The sequence below is a fragment of the Chenopodium quinoa genome, unplaced genomic scaffold (genome assembly GCF_001683475.1).
Source record: "Chenopodium quinoa cultivar QQ74 unplaced genomic scaffold, ASM168347v1, whole genome shotgun sequence".
NCBI classification, from domain to species: domain Eukaryota; kingdom Viridiplantae; phylum Streptophyta; class Magnoliopsida; order Caryophyllales; family Amaranthaceae; genus Chenopodium; species Chenopodium quinoa.
This window is the reverse complement of record NW_018745454.1, coordinates 4,920,149-4,933,711: the sequence shown is the minus strand read 5'-3', so window position 1 is coordinate 4,933,711 and position 13,563 is coordinate 4,920,149. Positions and strand designations below refer to the sequence as shown.

Below are 13,563 nucleotides of genomic sequence, written 5' to 3'. Positions count from 1 at the left end.
GGGAACTTGGTCTCGGTCCGAACAACGCAGGAGCCGAGGGTTTCCTGCACAACAAATACACGTAAACTAGCCTCGGGGGGGACGCCGAGGAAGGCCCCTCCGATGCTTAAGTCAGTATATTAGAGAGAGAAAGCTGTGCAAGAGTTTAGTTGCTTGAGGCTTTATTGTCTTACCAAGAATTGACCAAATTGTTGGCTTTTATACCTTGGCTAATGAAGGAGGCGGATTGGGCCCGGAAGTCAGTTGGGCTGGGCCAAGCTGATTGGGCCGTTGACTGACCTTGACATGGCTTTGAGGATGTTGATTTTTGACTTTAGCACATTTGGAGAGTTGAACCTTAACCTTGGGCTTTTAATTGGATCATTCAGTGACCAGGCCCAATTGGACTAAATTGGACCCAAACAATTATTATACCTTTATTGTGCCATTACTACAAAATTAAATACGAAGTATCACTTTAAAAGGATTTAGGGACTATAAATCAATAATTTTACTCCATGTTTTTCTGTTTTATTAAAGGGATTATTCCATAGTATGAAGGGAGTAAATTGAAGCAACGATCATGGGAGGCTATTAGAGTCATTTTGTATAATTGGGTCCATTAAAATTCCAAAATTGAAGAAAATGTGTTGACGTTTTGGTTCGACTGATGCATTTATGGTTCGGTAATGCCGAAGCTGATAAACGTCTAGTTTCCCGCTCTTCTTCAGCTTGTGTCAGAGATTACTTAATCCAGTCTTTAGAGAGAGAATTTTTAGAGTGAGAAAGTTTCTGAAGAATTTTGGGAATATATATATATACATCAACACTTCCTGAAATCTCCTCACTCTTTCTTTCTCTGTTAATTTTAGCTTCTGGGTATAATATTAGCTTCTGGGTATTCTATGAAATGGCAAAGTAAGCGAAATTAACTTCAACCCAGATATAAAAATTAAATCTTTCAATTTTTTTTTTTCTTTTGAAGTTGTTTCTGTGAATATCTGTTCAAAACTTTTCATGGGGTATGTTGAAATTTGGGGTTTTTGTAAGGAAATTCTGGGGTTTTTCTTTGAGGGGTTGATTTTGATTGTAAGTTTTCATATTTTCGCTCAATTTCTATGTTTTTCTACTGTTTCTAGGGTTTAGACTAGAGGTTTAATCAATTTTTTGATATTTCGTTTATTGGGTTTTTACCCCTTAAGATTACATTTTCTGGGATTATATTTGCTGGGTTATTCATGTTATCGAATAATTTTATATGACATTGCAAAATTATTTTAGTTATAAATATTGGGTGTTACCTGTTTTGATAATGTGGGAGCATGTTTAAAAGTTTTCTATCGAATTCTTTGGTAATGAATTTGATTAAACATTTTAACATATTTGATTTTGGGTTTTACATTTCTTAGCATTTTTGGTATTGGAGTTGCTCTACTTAGCAGATTTGAGGACAGATGAAAAATCTTAAAATCCCCTATTCTAGGAGCTTGCTACATTTTAATTCCAATAACAGATATGGAGTTTGTGCACAGGAAGTTTAATCAGACCAAAGAAGATTTTCATGAACATGGAATTGATTGTTGCAATGTAGACTTTTTGCAAAAACTTTAAAAAAGGCAGTCTATCTGTCTTGTTGATGTGATAGTCTTTCAACTAACTGAATCAAATGTCATAAGCTGTGAATATGCCATGAACAATTTATTAACATGATTAGAAATTATTGTTCATGTCCTGCATTTTAGCTGAGAGTTACATTCTTGTTTGTTATAAAAGTTTACTGTGCAATGCTGTTTCACTGCTGCATTGTGTTGTGTTGATGGTTTGCTATGTATTTGTAAATTTCGTGTTTGTCGGGTTGAGTCATTCTCTGATGTTTATTTCTGTGTGAAATTTGGTGTTGCAGAAGTTGGATTGTTGATAGTAAAGGGATTGCTAAGAAAGTAAGGCATGCATCCTTACCTTCAGGTGTGCAGATTAAAGACTGTGGAGCAAAGCGCGAATGTCCAAAATGCCATCATTGGATTGACAATAGCGATGTAAGATTGCTATTATGATGTACTTCTTCCGTTCTTTTTAAATTGCAATGTTGGGAGTTTCTTAGAAATTTGATTTCAGTATGAAGAGTCAAGACCATTAATTATCAAGTGCATCATTCATCTTCATCTATGCCTCATTTTCGACATAGATCATGTCCTCTAGCATTTAATAAATAATTGTCGAGTGTAACTTGAATGTGAATTGTGTACAGTGTAATCTAAAGTCTTTATGTTATTTATCTCCTGCTCAGGTGTCATATGAATGGCCTGGTCTGCCTGCTGGTGTAAAATTTGATCCTTCGGATTCACAGCTTCTTGAACATCTTGCAGCAAAAAGTGGTGCAAGAGAAGTAAAACCCCATGCATTCATCGATGAATTCATTCCAACACTTGAGATGGATAAAGGGATTTGCTACACTCATCCGCAAGATCTTCCAGGTTAGGAAGCTTTCATCAGATATAATTTGACTTAGTACCAGGATTTGGCACTTATAAATAGACAAGATAAAAATGGCTATTAACTGAATGATGATCAAAGTGTACTTAATTGCCTTAAATTGTTCTGCAGGAGCTACTAAAGATGGAAATAGTATTCATTTCTTTCACAAAACTTCAAATGCATATGCTTCTGGCCAGCGAAAGAGGCGCAAGATTCACAATGAGCAAAATCAGGAGAACGTCCGCTGGCACAAGACTGGAAAGACTAAACCTGTGTATGACAATGGAGTTCAGAAAGGCTGCAAAAAGATTATGGTTCTTTACAAAAGCTCGGAAAAGGGATCCAAGCCTGTCAAGTCAAACTGGGTGATGCATCAGTACCATTTAGGCTCTGAAGATGATGAGAAGGATGATGCATTCGTAGTTTCAAAAATATTCTACCAACAATCAAAGCAAACTGAAACAGAAGACAATGGTGTAGCTGCTACGGATGATTCTAATGCTGTGCTCAATCCATATTGTCCGAAGACTCCTAAGATTGTTACACCCAATCCTCCTAGAGGAAGCTCTGCCCACTGTGATGATGCTTTGGATGATAATGTGCTTGCTGCTGCTGAGGTTAGTTTCAACTGCTAGTGGTTTTGAACATTTCGAATGCCTAATTTATATTTTATATAATGTGCTTTGACTATCTTGAATTATACAGAGAACATAGCCGATAAATGTGTTCATACCAAATTTGATCTATAAATTGAGTTTTATATACAAAGTACATGACATATTGACATTAGCTTTTATGGATTTATTTCGAGTTGCTTGCAGCTAAGGGTTTTGACTTCCTTGTGATATGATGCACCATATCGTCAACTTGTGTTTATGCAGGGATTCTCCTATGAAATTATGGCATAAAAACTTATGAAATGTTAATGGTGCATCAGGAATTTGTTTCCTGCTAAATTTACCGTATTTTCTTTTTTCTTCAGGCTTATGCTATTTTCCATTAATCACGTCTGTCCCTTGTTGCTTATTGACACTAATGCAGGTAATTTTATTTCGTATCAGGATACAACATGTGCAAAGGTAGAATCTTGTATAACTCCATCCACTTCATATATGGGAAATGTCGACCCTCCTGAATTGGCAGGGGAGTCTCAGGTTCAAGACCCTGGCTTGAATGACTTTGGCTTGAATGACTTTGGCTTGAATGACTTTGATGAATCGTTGCTCTGCAAAGAAATTTTTAGTTCTTGTGCTCCTCTCGACGACACCATGAGCTTAAATGACTTGGATGACTATTGCCAATCTTATGGCATCAGCAATTTTGATAACATACACCTAGACAGTGAGCTTCAGTTTGCAGTAAGTTTCCTTATTCATCTTATTGCTGTATATGCCTAATTTTCATCCTGATAATAATATATGATCCTCCGGTTACTTACTGCAGGATTTACTGCTTGGTTCTCAAGACAGCGTTCTTAATTGGGTGGACAAGCCATGATAGAATCAGCTGGTGGATTCCCAATTTTGTAAGGACACACCCCATGGCAAATATCTTCGCCGTTGCTTTCTTTCAGGGTTACACTAAGGGATTTCCGTCCAATGTTAGCATTCCCATCATCAATTTTTCTTTGCCGTGACACACAAATACGTATTCTTTTGACGACTGGACGACTGTTGAAGCAAAGAGAGCCTTTCTAATCTTGTGTTATATTCCTCAGAAATGTTTAGCAAAGGAAAATATTGACTTTTTTTTTTTTTCTTCTTTTTTCAGTTACTTGTATGATTCTGTATCCTAACTTGTGACAAGGTTGTTTAGTTGTTTGTGCTGTTTAATGCAATCTATATGTATATACTTTGTGTATATTATGTCTTCGTGACTAAGTACTTGTGATAACCTACAATATCATGCTTTGATGATTATGGACTATGATTAGCAATTTATAGATAGTTTGATACTGGTGCATTTATAGCTCATACCACAATTCAGGTTAGCATAATAATGAGTAATGACATGTTAAGTTATGAGCGAGCTCGCATTCGAAGGTAAGGATTTGATAGCTTGATCAATGCATTCTTGTCCAGTTAAATTTGGATTTTGGACATATTTTGGCCTTAGAATATATCATTGTTTTTAGATCTTATAAAAATGGAAACTACCCTACGGCACAGTCATGGCCACAAGGGCCAACTACTGGTACAAATGTACAATACATTCATTTGTAGCTTTGTATGAATTTTGCTGAAGCTTCTTTTGTTTTGTATTGGTTGTTTGAGACAATCATACCCCATTTATTAGGATATGTTGTGATACTTCCTCCCTGCAAATTCTTTTCTCTGTTTCTTTACAAATATTTTAAGAACATAAAAAATATTAAGATTGTGTGTATGTTACAGCTAAATCTATTTATTTGTTTCTACGTGTTTGTGCCTACTGAGTTTATGAGAAAATTTGTTGTTAGCTTATTGTGAATATTCATAGGATATAATATGTAGAGTACATGACAATATCCTTGGTCATTAAGTTATACAGAGTAAATTAAATTAAATATAGATAAACTATAACAATAAAATTTTTCTTAATAAAAAATAAAAGAAAAAAACCTTATAATAAACTCGGTATATACTAACCAATTGATATTGATCAACTACTTGTATCAAATATTATATGCAGTGGCGGATCTTGATAAAAAATATTAGAGGGGCCGGGGTTTAAAAAGTTTACCTCTTGCTCAAAACTATCTTTGTAGTTTGTACCCCAATATTTTATAAGTAAATATAAGTTATTTAAGTTTATTGACTAATTAATTACAATAATTTACGGGGGGCTGGCCCCGAATGGCCCCGGTGGAAGGTCCCCCTTTGATTATATGTCATCCTATCTAATTACTACTACAAAGTATAATTCTTAAGTATACTAGAATTTTGATAACTATGACACTTACCATTAATTTATTAGGCATTTCTATTCAAAAAAATAAAAAATTATTAGGCATTTTCCCATAAAAAAATCCTAAGCATCCTAATAATATACTCAAATAAATATTCTTAACAATCAATTAGTTGTTAGTGTAGTCGTGATTAGGGTTGTACTTGGTAGAGAGGACCGCGTGTTTGATCCTATGCAACAACAATAAAAAGATGACTGAAATCTAACCACTCAAAATTGAAGCCTCGAATCCGAATCAACCCGAAACACCGGGAAAAAAAAAATCTTTAACAGATTCACACCAATAAGATAAGAAAGTTCATATCTTTATCTCGCCTATATATTTACCTTGAGTCCATGACTCCATGACCAAGTAAAATTAATCTTTTGAGAGCGACCAAGTAAATTAATCTTTGAAGAAAACAATTTAATTATTTTTTAAAATTTAAATAAACCCACATAAAAAAAAATCTTGGTTTCTAAAAAGCAATCACACAATACTAGTTAAACTCAACTTCCAGGTCTTCCCTGTACGCTATCCATCTCTTCTCTCTCTGTGTTTGCAGAAATTACCAACAAACACCTTTTCCTCCTTTTTCTCTCTCCTCCTTTTCAGCATGCTATCTTCTTCTTCTTTCTTTTACCACGATAAATTTCATTCTTTTTCTATTAAATTTCCCAACTAAATAAAAGAGGGGGAAATCAATCCTAAATCAATCAAATTTAAACCCAAAAAAATTAAAAAAATCAAAGTACCCAGTTCAGTTGTACGAAAAATCCAGTGAAGAGAATAATAATTTCTGTGTTTTTAAACAAATGGGGTTTTTGATTGATCACTGATCTCAAAAGGGTAATCGGATAATAAAATACCCAGAAAAAAAAAAGGATGGATTTTGATGCAGGAACTTCAAGGTGTCGTATTGTTGGGGATTATATAATCGGGCCTAAAATTGGGTCGGGTTCATTCGCAGTGGTTTGGAAGTCAAAACATCGTCATCTGGGTACTGAATTTGCAATCAAAGAGATTGATAAGAAGCATTTTAATGATAATTTGAGGAAGGAGATTTCTATTCTTAGAAACATTACTCATCCTAATATAATTCGCCTTTTTGAAGCCATTGAGGTATTTTATTCGATTAATTATTATTATTGTGGTTTTTTTATAAATTAAAGGTTTTTTTTTTTTTTTTTTTTTTCTGATGATTTTTTTTTTCATGGGTTTTTATAGACAGAGGAAAGGATATACTTGGTATTGGAGTATTGCGATGGTGGTGACCTTGGAGCTTACATTCATAGGCATGGTAGAGTTACTGAAGATTCTGCTAGGCACTTCATCAAACAGCTGGGTAACTTTTTATTTTTTAAAAAATGAATTGATTTAGTGATTAATTTCTTATTTATCTGTAATAATTAATTATTGTATACTAAGTATTCTGCTATTGTAGTCATTATTGTTTGGTATACTAATTTTGGGATGTGGGTCAGTTTCTACAAGAACTTAAATTTGGCTAGAATTTTAATTGCTTATACTCATATATGGAGTAAAATAGTAAATGTATAATGTATGATTTATATAGTCAGTGTTGAAATTGCTAATCAACTTAATTTAGTTATGTGAATTATGATGCTTTTTGGCCTGGGCTTTGGATTCGGATGAGTAGTTACTAGAAAAGAACAGGTATTAATTGAAATTGATGTGCAGCAGATTGGGAGAAGGCAAATGCTTTTATAAGACAGGTTATAACATGATTCAAATCGCCGTATATCTTATGGAAAATTAACTTTTATTGGCTTTATACAATCAAAATCACCTGGTTTCTGTAAAGATTACCTGTATAAGCTACCCATTTCCCTTATAGTGATCTTGATCTTATGGAACACGTGTTTTATTCAAGATCAGTATGTGGTATTGCTACTTGCCTGCGATCTTGTTTACAATGAAATAAAATAACCGGGTGCATTGTTTTTTCTTAATTTTTTATTTTTACCCTCATTATGAAACCTTGGTTGCTTATTCAGCTGCAGGATTGCAAGTGCTTCGTGAGAACAATCTTATTCATAGAGACCTAAAACCCCAGGTACTATGTTCTTAGAATCTTTATCCAACAATGTCAATTATATCCTTGTCAAAAAATAATACAGTGTACTACTATCCAACCATCCATGCTCTAAAAATAATTTGCAATGGCAAAATTTGGGGAAGTTAAAATTTTATGTACAGCACTATGAAACATTCATATTGCCTGTTGATGTTGTGGCTCCGATATTTTCTGATAATATACGCCTTTGCTCGTTTATAAGTCCTAAGTGGTCTGATACTGAGATTAGAATTATTTTGAACTTGCAGAACTTATTGTTATCTGGTAGGGAGGCAAATCCGTTGCTGAAGATAGGTGACTTTGGCTTTGCTAGGTAGGATGTTTGCTGTCACATCTCCTCCTCTTCTTCTTCTTCTTCTTCTATTCTATTATTCTGTGCTTTTTTTTATTTGGTAACTATGCACTTAAAACTGGCTTCATCCCACTTTAGTCCTATTCCTTGTAATTATATGATGGTTATCTACTTCGGCAACTTAGAAGTTCTCAATGAATGCTCATGTATCATTCTAAGTTCTAACGGCTTCTTTCTGACCTTATCTGTATTGTACTCCTTCCAACCTTTTGTGTTTTATCCATCAGTGTCATTTCATTTTAAAAACAACTTTTCTTATGCTTGGGCTCAGCCTTACTCGTTACTACTATCTTGCTACACTAACTGAAAAATTTGCTAATAATCATCGATATTATTCCATCCATTCCTTAAGTTTGTCATGTATTTGATTTTGGGATGTTCTAAAGTTTTTGCAAAGTTCTTTTCTTCTCTTTTTCGGATACTCCCCAAGTTCTGTCCATTCCTGTGATGTCTGACTTTCTGAGTAGGCAGATTGAATGTGTTTAAGTGTTATTTCAAGTGGTAGTTCGTGGAATCTAATGGCTTAGGTTCCTATAGTTATCTGCCTTGTTTGGCACATTATTTCTAGATACACTAATTTTAAGAAACTGTTTATCTTGTAGATATTTGACTCAACAAGGCTTGGCTGATACACTTTGTGGTTCACCATTGTATATGGCGCCTGAGATCATTCAGAATCAGAAATATGATGCTAAAGTATGCAAGTGAATCTAATGCTCTTAAGTTAGGGAATCGTTTGGCGTATTAATACTCACGTAATGGTCTTGTTTTCCAGGCTGACTTATGGAGTGTTGGAGCAATTTGTTATCAGCTGGTGATTGGAAAACCACCATTTGATGGAAATAGTCAGCTGCAGGTCTTTCTGCTTTACTTTTATGCATATTCTGTAATGTTAACTATTGACTGGGGTGTATAAGTTATGACTTTGAACTTTTCTGTTGTGTACAGCTTTTCCAAAATATTTTGAGATCGACTGAACTGCGATTTCCAGAGGGTGCCCTGCAGGTACTGCATCCTGACTATGTGGAGTTCTGCAGAAGCCTTTTGCGTAAAAATCCAGGTACCTTTGTGCGCAACTAACCTTATTGGTAAAGCTATATCTGATGTGGCATCCATTTTGATTCCATAAATAGCGTTTTGTTCCTAAAAGTAACTGGGATAAACACCGAAATTTTTTTGACTAAAGGTAGGAGTTGTTGTATTAGCACAAAGCAATTGGCATGTCGGCTTTGCCGACCAGAAGTGAAAATCTTCTTTATGGATGCTATATGAACTTGTCATTTAAAAGTATATCTGTAGGACTTGTGAAGAAGAGAGATGAATATATGGCTTCCACATACCTGTAGGGAATTTACATCTTACTGGTCCTTGGTGTGTGTCCTCTCTGCTTTGTTGTTGGTATTGTTTGGATATGGACACTGCAGAAGCAAGAGCACTTCATTTAGGTTCCATGATGAAAGGTTAGGGGTTATGGAGTGTATGCAAGATTAGGGAGACTACTTTTGTGTTGAAGTGCTGTCTGGGTGACAAAGAAGTTGGTTATAAGGCATTTTATGAGGCTGAAAAATCACTGGATAGCTACAGTGCCCTCTCATTATCTAAAGTTGTTTTCTTGATGCAGTTTCCTCTGTGGAGGTGGGATTCTATTGGGTTGCAGTGTTGTCTTCCAAATTTTAACGATAATGGTATTTGAAGAAATATATCTTATTGCTACCCGAAAACTATTGATTTACTATTTAGCTTATGTGTTGGTCAGCTTGAGTTTTGATCGAATAGGTTACCTCTTTGTTGGATTTCCTGGAAATCATAGGCTTATTGGTGTGACAATTCATGACATTAGGGTACTCAAATATTTGGAGAAGTTCAGATACATTATTTATAAATTGAGGAATATGACAGATTGCTATCTGTAATAGTATATCTGGACTATACGGCTGACCTACACCATTAAGAAGATATAAGATGTTATCTTAAAATCTGGAATTAGATCATTCTATTGGAAGAAATGGATATCAGACACTCTATTAATTGACCAGTTTCGTATTTGATACCTCCATTGCTAATGTCTACTTGTGTTTGCTTATGGATGTGATCTTTTGGAGTAATTAGCTTGACATTAATCTATAACATATTGTGTGCTCTCATTTATTTTAAGCTGGCAAAGGTCTTTGAATTGTAAATGTAACCCTATTCTTGGATACTTTTTCTTATGTTACTTTGGTACTTAAGAGTATGGGTACAAAAATGTTCAAGGCAATTGAATTGTCGGGTACATAGATACTTAGTGTTCAAGGCTTGAATTATTGGACACAAGGACATGCTTTTCATGAAACATATTCCTGATTATAGAAGACATTTTGCATGTGCCTTTTCACTTCACTAATATGCACACTCACACTCACTCACATTTAGCTCTTGTAAATTCTAATATTAGGCCCATTTATAGCATTATGCTGCATGCTTTTCCCTTCCTGACCTTTCTTTTAACAAATTCTATAAATTTGTGGTTTAAGATAATTGATGTATCGGTAAACTTTTCATATTCTTGTCATATTAAGTCATGTTTGACGAACTGAAGAGTGAGTGACACACTCTTTAACCTTTATTTGAGTTGCATGCCAAACCACAACATGGGATAAGCAATAAAAGCAGATAGTTTTCCTGTTTTGATAAATGGTTTGAAATGCTATTAGTGGGCTTGGCATGCATGTTCCTAGCTCCTCTCTAGATTTTAAACTTAATTTTTTTTTTAATTAGCAGCAGGCTAAACCATTATCTAATCCCAATTGGGATGATTCCCAATTGGAAGAAAAGGCTCTTTGTATTTGTATACCATTTAATTTAATTATTATATTGAGGCTTCATTAGTGAGAAATACTCTCTTTATTGGTAAGGAGGCTAAGGACTAAAAAATATTTATCTGTTGGAAATGTCTCCATATATTTAATATGTTGTAGTGTTGTACCCTTGAAGAAAGTATGGTGTAAATAAAAATGTATTCATCTTCTTTTTAATTTATTTATTTATTATTATTTTTTTATATCCATATTATTTGGAAAGTTGGATTTTGTTTAGGGAAACAGGGGGAGTTGAGGAAGAAATATTACTCATAATAGTTAGTTTTGTTGGTTTGTGCTTGCAGTTGAACGCCTAACATTTGAGGAGTTCTTTAATCACAAATTCTTGATGGGCCCCAGGTAGTTTCTAATGTGAATCTTTAATCCCTTTATAATATTATCAAATAAGTACATCTCAGAACTAGGTTCTGGGGAAATTCACATGTATGCAGCCTTATTCCTACTAGTAAAAAAACATTCGAGAAGCTATCTAATTTTTATTGATCTATTTCATTTACAATTGGCTGCATAAGATGCTAATGTCTGTTCATTGGATAATTAGTTGTGTAATTGTCTTATCATATGCAGGATCGAAGTCAATGCAGAATTGTCTTCTCAGATCTCTCAAATTGAATCTCTGAATATAGCTGATGATCAGGGTCCTCAATTGCATCATGAAGATGAAAAGCTGTCTGAGGAGAAAATAAATCAGAGTTCTGTATACAGTGAGAAAAGAGAATTAGAGAAAGGTCATTTTGGTACATCTCGTGTCAGAAGTGTCTATGGGGTTGTGCCTGATATTACTACTGACAAAAGTAGGCACTCTGATGAGTATGGCTCTCAGTCACTAAGTCAGACTCGAGGTCAGTTTATAAAGATTGCTCAGTTTACTTTCCTTGTTTTTCAGTTAGTTGACTATCTTGCTTCTGTGCCCAGTTGCTTATTCATTGGATTCTATCGAAGGAGAGTATGTTCTAGTTCATTCTAATTTTGCTTCAATGGAAATCCTCACTTCTTCTCTGGGAACTTCCCTGAAAAAAGGTTCAGCTACTAAAGCTTGCAACTTAGCACCAACATATAATGACAAGCAATTGCCTACCATGCCAGAGATGAACGAACTGACTCCCAAACTTGTTGGTGGCTCTGATAATACTTTACAGAGTGAAAGGAATTCATTAACTGCAAGTGGTCCGCCTTCCATATTACGGGAAGCACAGGACCTACCCATACTACATCCTTCAACGAGGTTGCAACTTATACACCAGTATGTGTGTGTTCTATCAGATCTTGCACGAGAGAAGGTAAGCTTCAGGCTGTTCACTCATCAATCATGTCTTGTAGCTTGATTAAATATGCTTATCTTTTTGGCATTTACTTTGGACTCAAGTGACAGTAAGTGGATGTTGACGGGGCATCACTGTGGACATTTTTATTCTGATTATAGGGACTCAAATTATATATTCTGCTTTAACCATAAAAAGAGAAAATGTTTGTAAAGGAATACTTTTGTGATTCTTGAATGTCTGATTTTTTTAGCCGCTTATTGCAGTTAAATGCAGGCGTCTTTTTGGAATCATTTTCAGTTGAATTGGTTGTTTTGGCTCTATGGAATAAAGCATTACGAAATTGTAACTCTTGGCTGCTGCAAAGTGATCTTTCCCAGAGCTCTTCTGCAAATGAATCTGGCAAGGGAGCAGGTTCTTCCTCAAAAGCAAAAGACACTATAGACTTCACGAATCCTTCATCAGTGACTGTCTGGGCTGAGCAAGGCTTTATTGGTGCATATGATGGAACAGAGAAGCTATCAAAGTATTTACAGGATGTAGATGGTAAGATGGCCTAGATTTTGTAATGCAATTTTCTATTCACAAATTAAGTGTTTCTATATCAACTCCAAGGGTACATCAGCATTATTAATTCTCCCCCTTCTTTTTCTGGTGTGTATGTGTGTTTCAGGCGCTGCTGAGATGCCTGATGCTATGGAGGTTATATATCAGACTGCTATTGCTGCTGGGAAAGATGGAGCTGTAAGCACACATATCTTATAAATGTTTAATTTTCAACCCTTTGTTTCCTTTCTTGTTATTTAAGATGAGATGATGCACTGATGCTTGTTTCTTGTATTATTTATTACAGGCAGATGAATTTGTCGGGAATCGAGATAGCGCTGCAGTGTTGTACTCCAGAGCTCTGCTTTTGTTTTCATTCATTGTCACGGAAGCTCCATCGTTGCCACTGAGTCCTCCATTTTCCTTAGCTCCGGACTGTAAGCAGCGGATCCTTAAATATATTAAGAGCTTGGAGTATCATCTGAGTCACTTCCAGATATCCCAGCCTTCTGTGAAGCAGCTGCCAGGCTTCGGTCATAAGTAAATACAAGAAACTGTACAGAATTTCGTAGAATAACATTTGATGGTGGCTGACTGCTAACATTATTCCCAAAAGCCATGACAAGGCCGGCTGTGGAGTAAAAAAAAATTGGCAATACCTTACACAAGAGATGACAAATTTTTGCTATGTGCTTGATTAAGATTAAAATACAGACTTCTTTGTAATTAGAGTAAATCCTAGGAGAGCATGTACATATGACTGTATTCTTTATCTGGATTGTAAATATCAGCACTTCAGCAGTGTTGCGTGTACAGAATATTTCCATGAAAGTATGGATGTTTTTGAATTTGCTGTTGACTTGCCTTGGTGGTATGACGCGTCTGTGTAGTGTGTACTACCTGCATAATGATCAAGTAGTGAGAAAATCCCTCTGAAACTATCATATGTTGTTTTTAACTATATGGCATAATTTAGAACTATGCTTCATATAAATAAGCATAGACTGCCCAAACTGAAACTTGTTAATCACTGGTATCAACAAGATACTTCCGCTACTTCGTAATAT

The 13,563-nt window shown here is 35.0% G+C and overlaps 2 protein-coding genes across 2 annotated transcripts; both read left to right on the top strand.

The window, feature by feature from the left end:
• Positions 1-574: 574 nt before the first annotated feature.
• Positions 575-4,459, top strand: LOC110714590 (SUPPRESSOR OF GAMMA RESPONSE 1-like). Its single transcript, XM_021893132.1, has 6 exons — positions 575-897; positions 1,883-2,015; positions 2,267-2,453; positions 2,584-3,071; positions 3,516-3,812; positions 3,898-4,459. Exons 1-6 carry the CDS (start codon positions 890-892, stop codon positions 3,949-3,951), a joined length of 1,167 nt encoding a protein of 388 aa, XP_021748824.1. The 5' UTR covers positions 575-889; the 3' UTR covers positions 3,952-4,459.
• A 1,335-nt stretch (positions 4,460-5,794) lies between these two features.
• On the top strand, positions 5,795-13,395 carry LOC110714588 (serine/threonine-protein kinase ATG1a-like). The gene is made up of 13 exons (XM_021893131.1): positions 5,795-6,502; positions 6,608-6,725; positions 7,399-7,457; positions 7,727-7,791; positions 8,433-8,526; positions 8,606-8,686; positions 8,779-8,890; positions 10,973-11,027; positions 11,256-11,530; positions 11,604-11,968; positions 12,217-12,496; positions 12,624-12,694; positions 12,804-13,395. The coding sequence occupies exons 1-13, from the start codon at positions 6,266-6,268 to the stop codon at positions 13,038-13,040; spliced, it is 2,049 nt and encodes a 682-aa protein (XP_021748823.1). The 5' UTR covers positions 5,795-6,265; the 3' UTR covers positions 13,041-13,395.
• The last annotated feature ends 168 nt before the right edge of the window (positions 13,396-13,563 follow it).

Coding starts and splice junctions, on each gene's coding strand:
- LOC110714590 (XM_021893132.1), top strand. Junction 3,072..3,515: donor ATGTGCTTGCTGCTGCTGAG/GTTAGTTTCAAC, acceptor ATTTCGTATCAG/GATACAACATGTGCAAAGGT. Junction 3,813..3,897: donor ACAGTGAGCTTCAGTTTGCA/GTAAGTTTCCTT, acceptor TACTTACTGCAG/GATTTACTGCTTGGTTCTCA.
- LOC110714588 (XM_021893131.1), top strand. CDS start 6,266: ATGGATTTTGATGCAGGAACTTCAAGGTGTCGTATTGTTGGGGATTAT. Junction 6,726..7,398: donor GCACTTCATCAAACAGCTGG/GTAACTTTTTAT, acceptor TTGCTTATTCAG/CTGCAGGATTGCAAGTGCTT. Junction 11,531..11,603: donor GTCACTAAGTCAGACTCGAG/GTCAGTTTATAA, acceptor TTCTGTGCCCAG/TTGCTTATTCATTGGATTCT.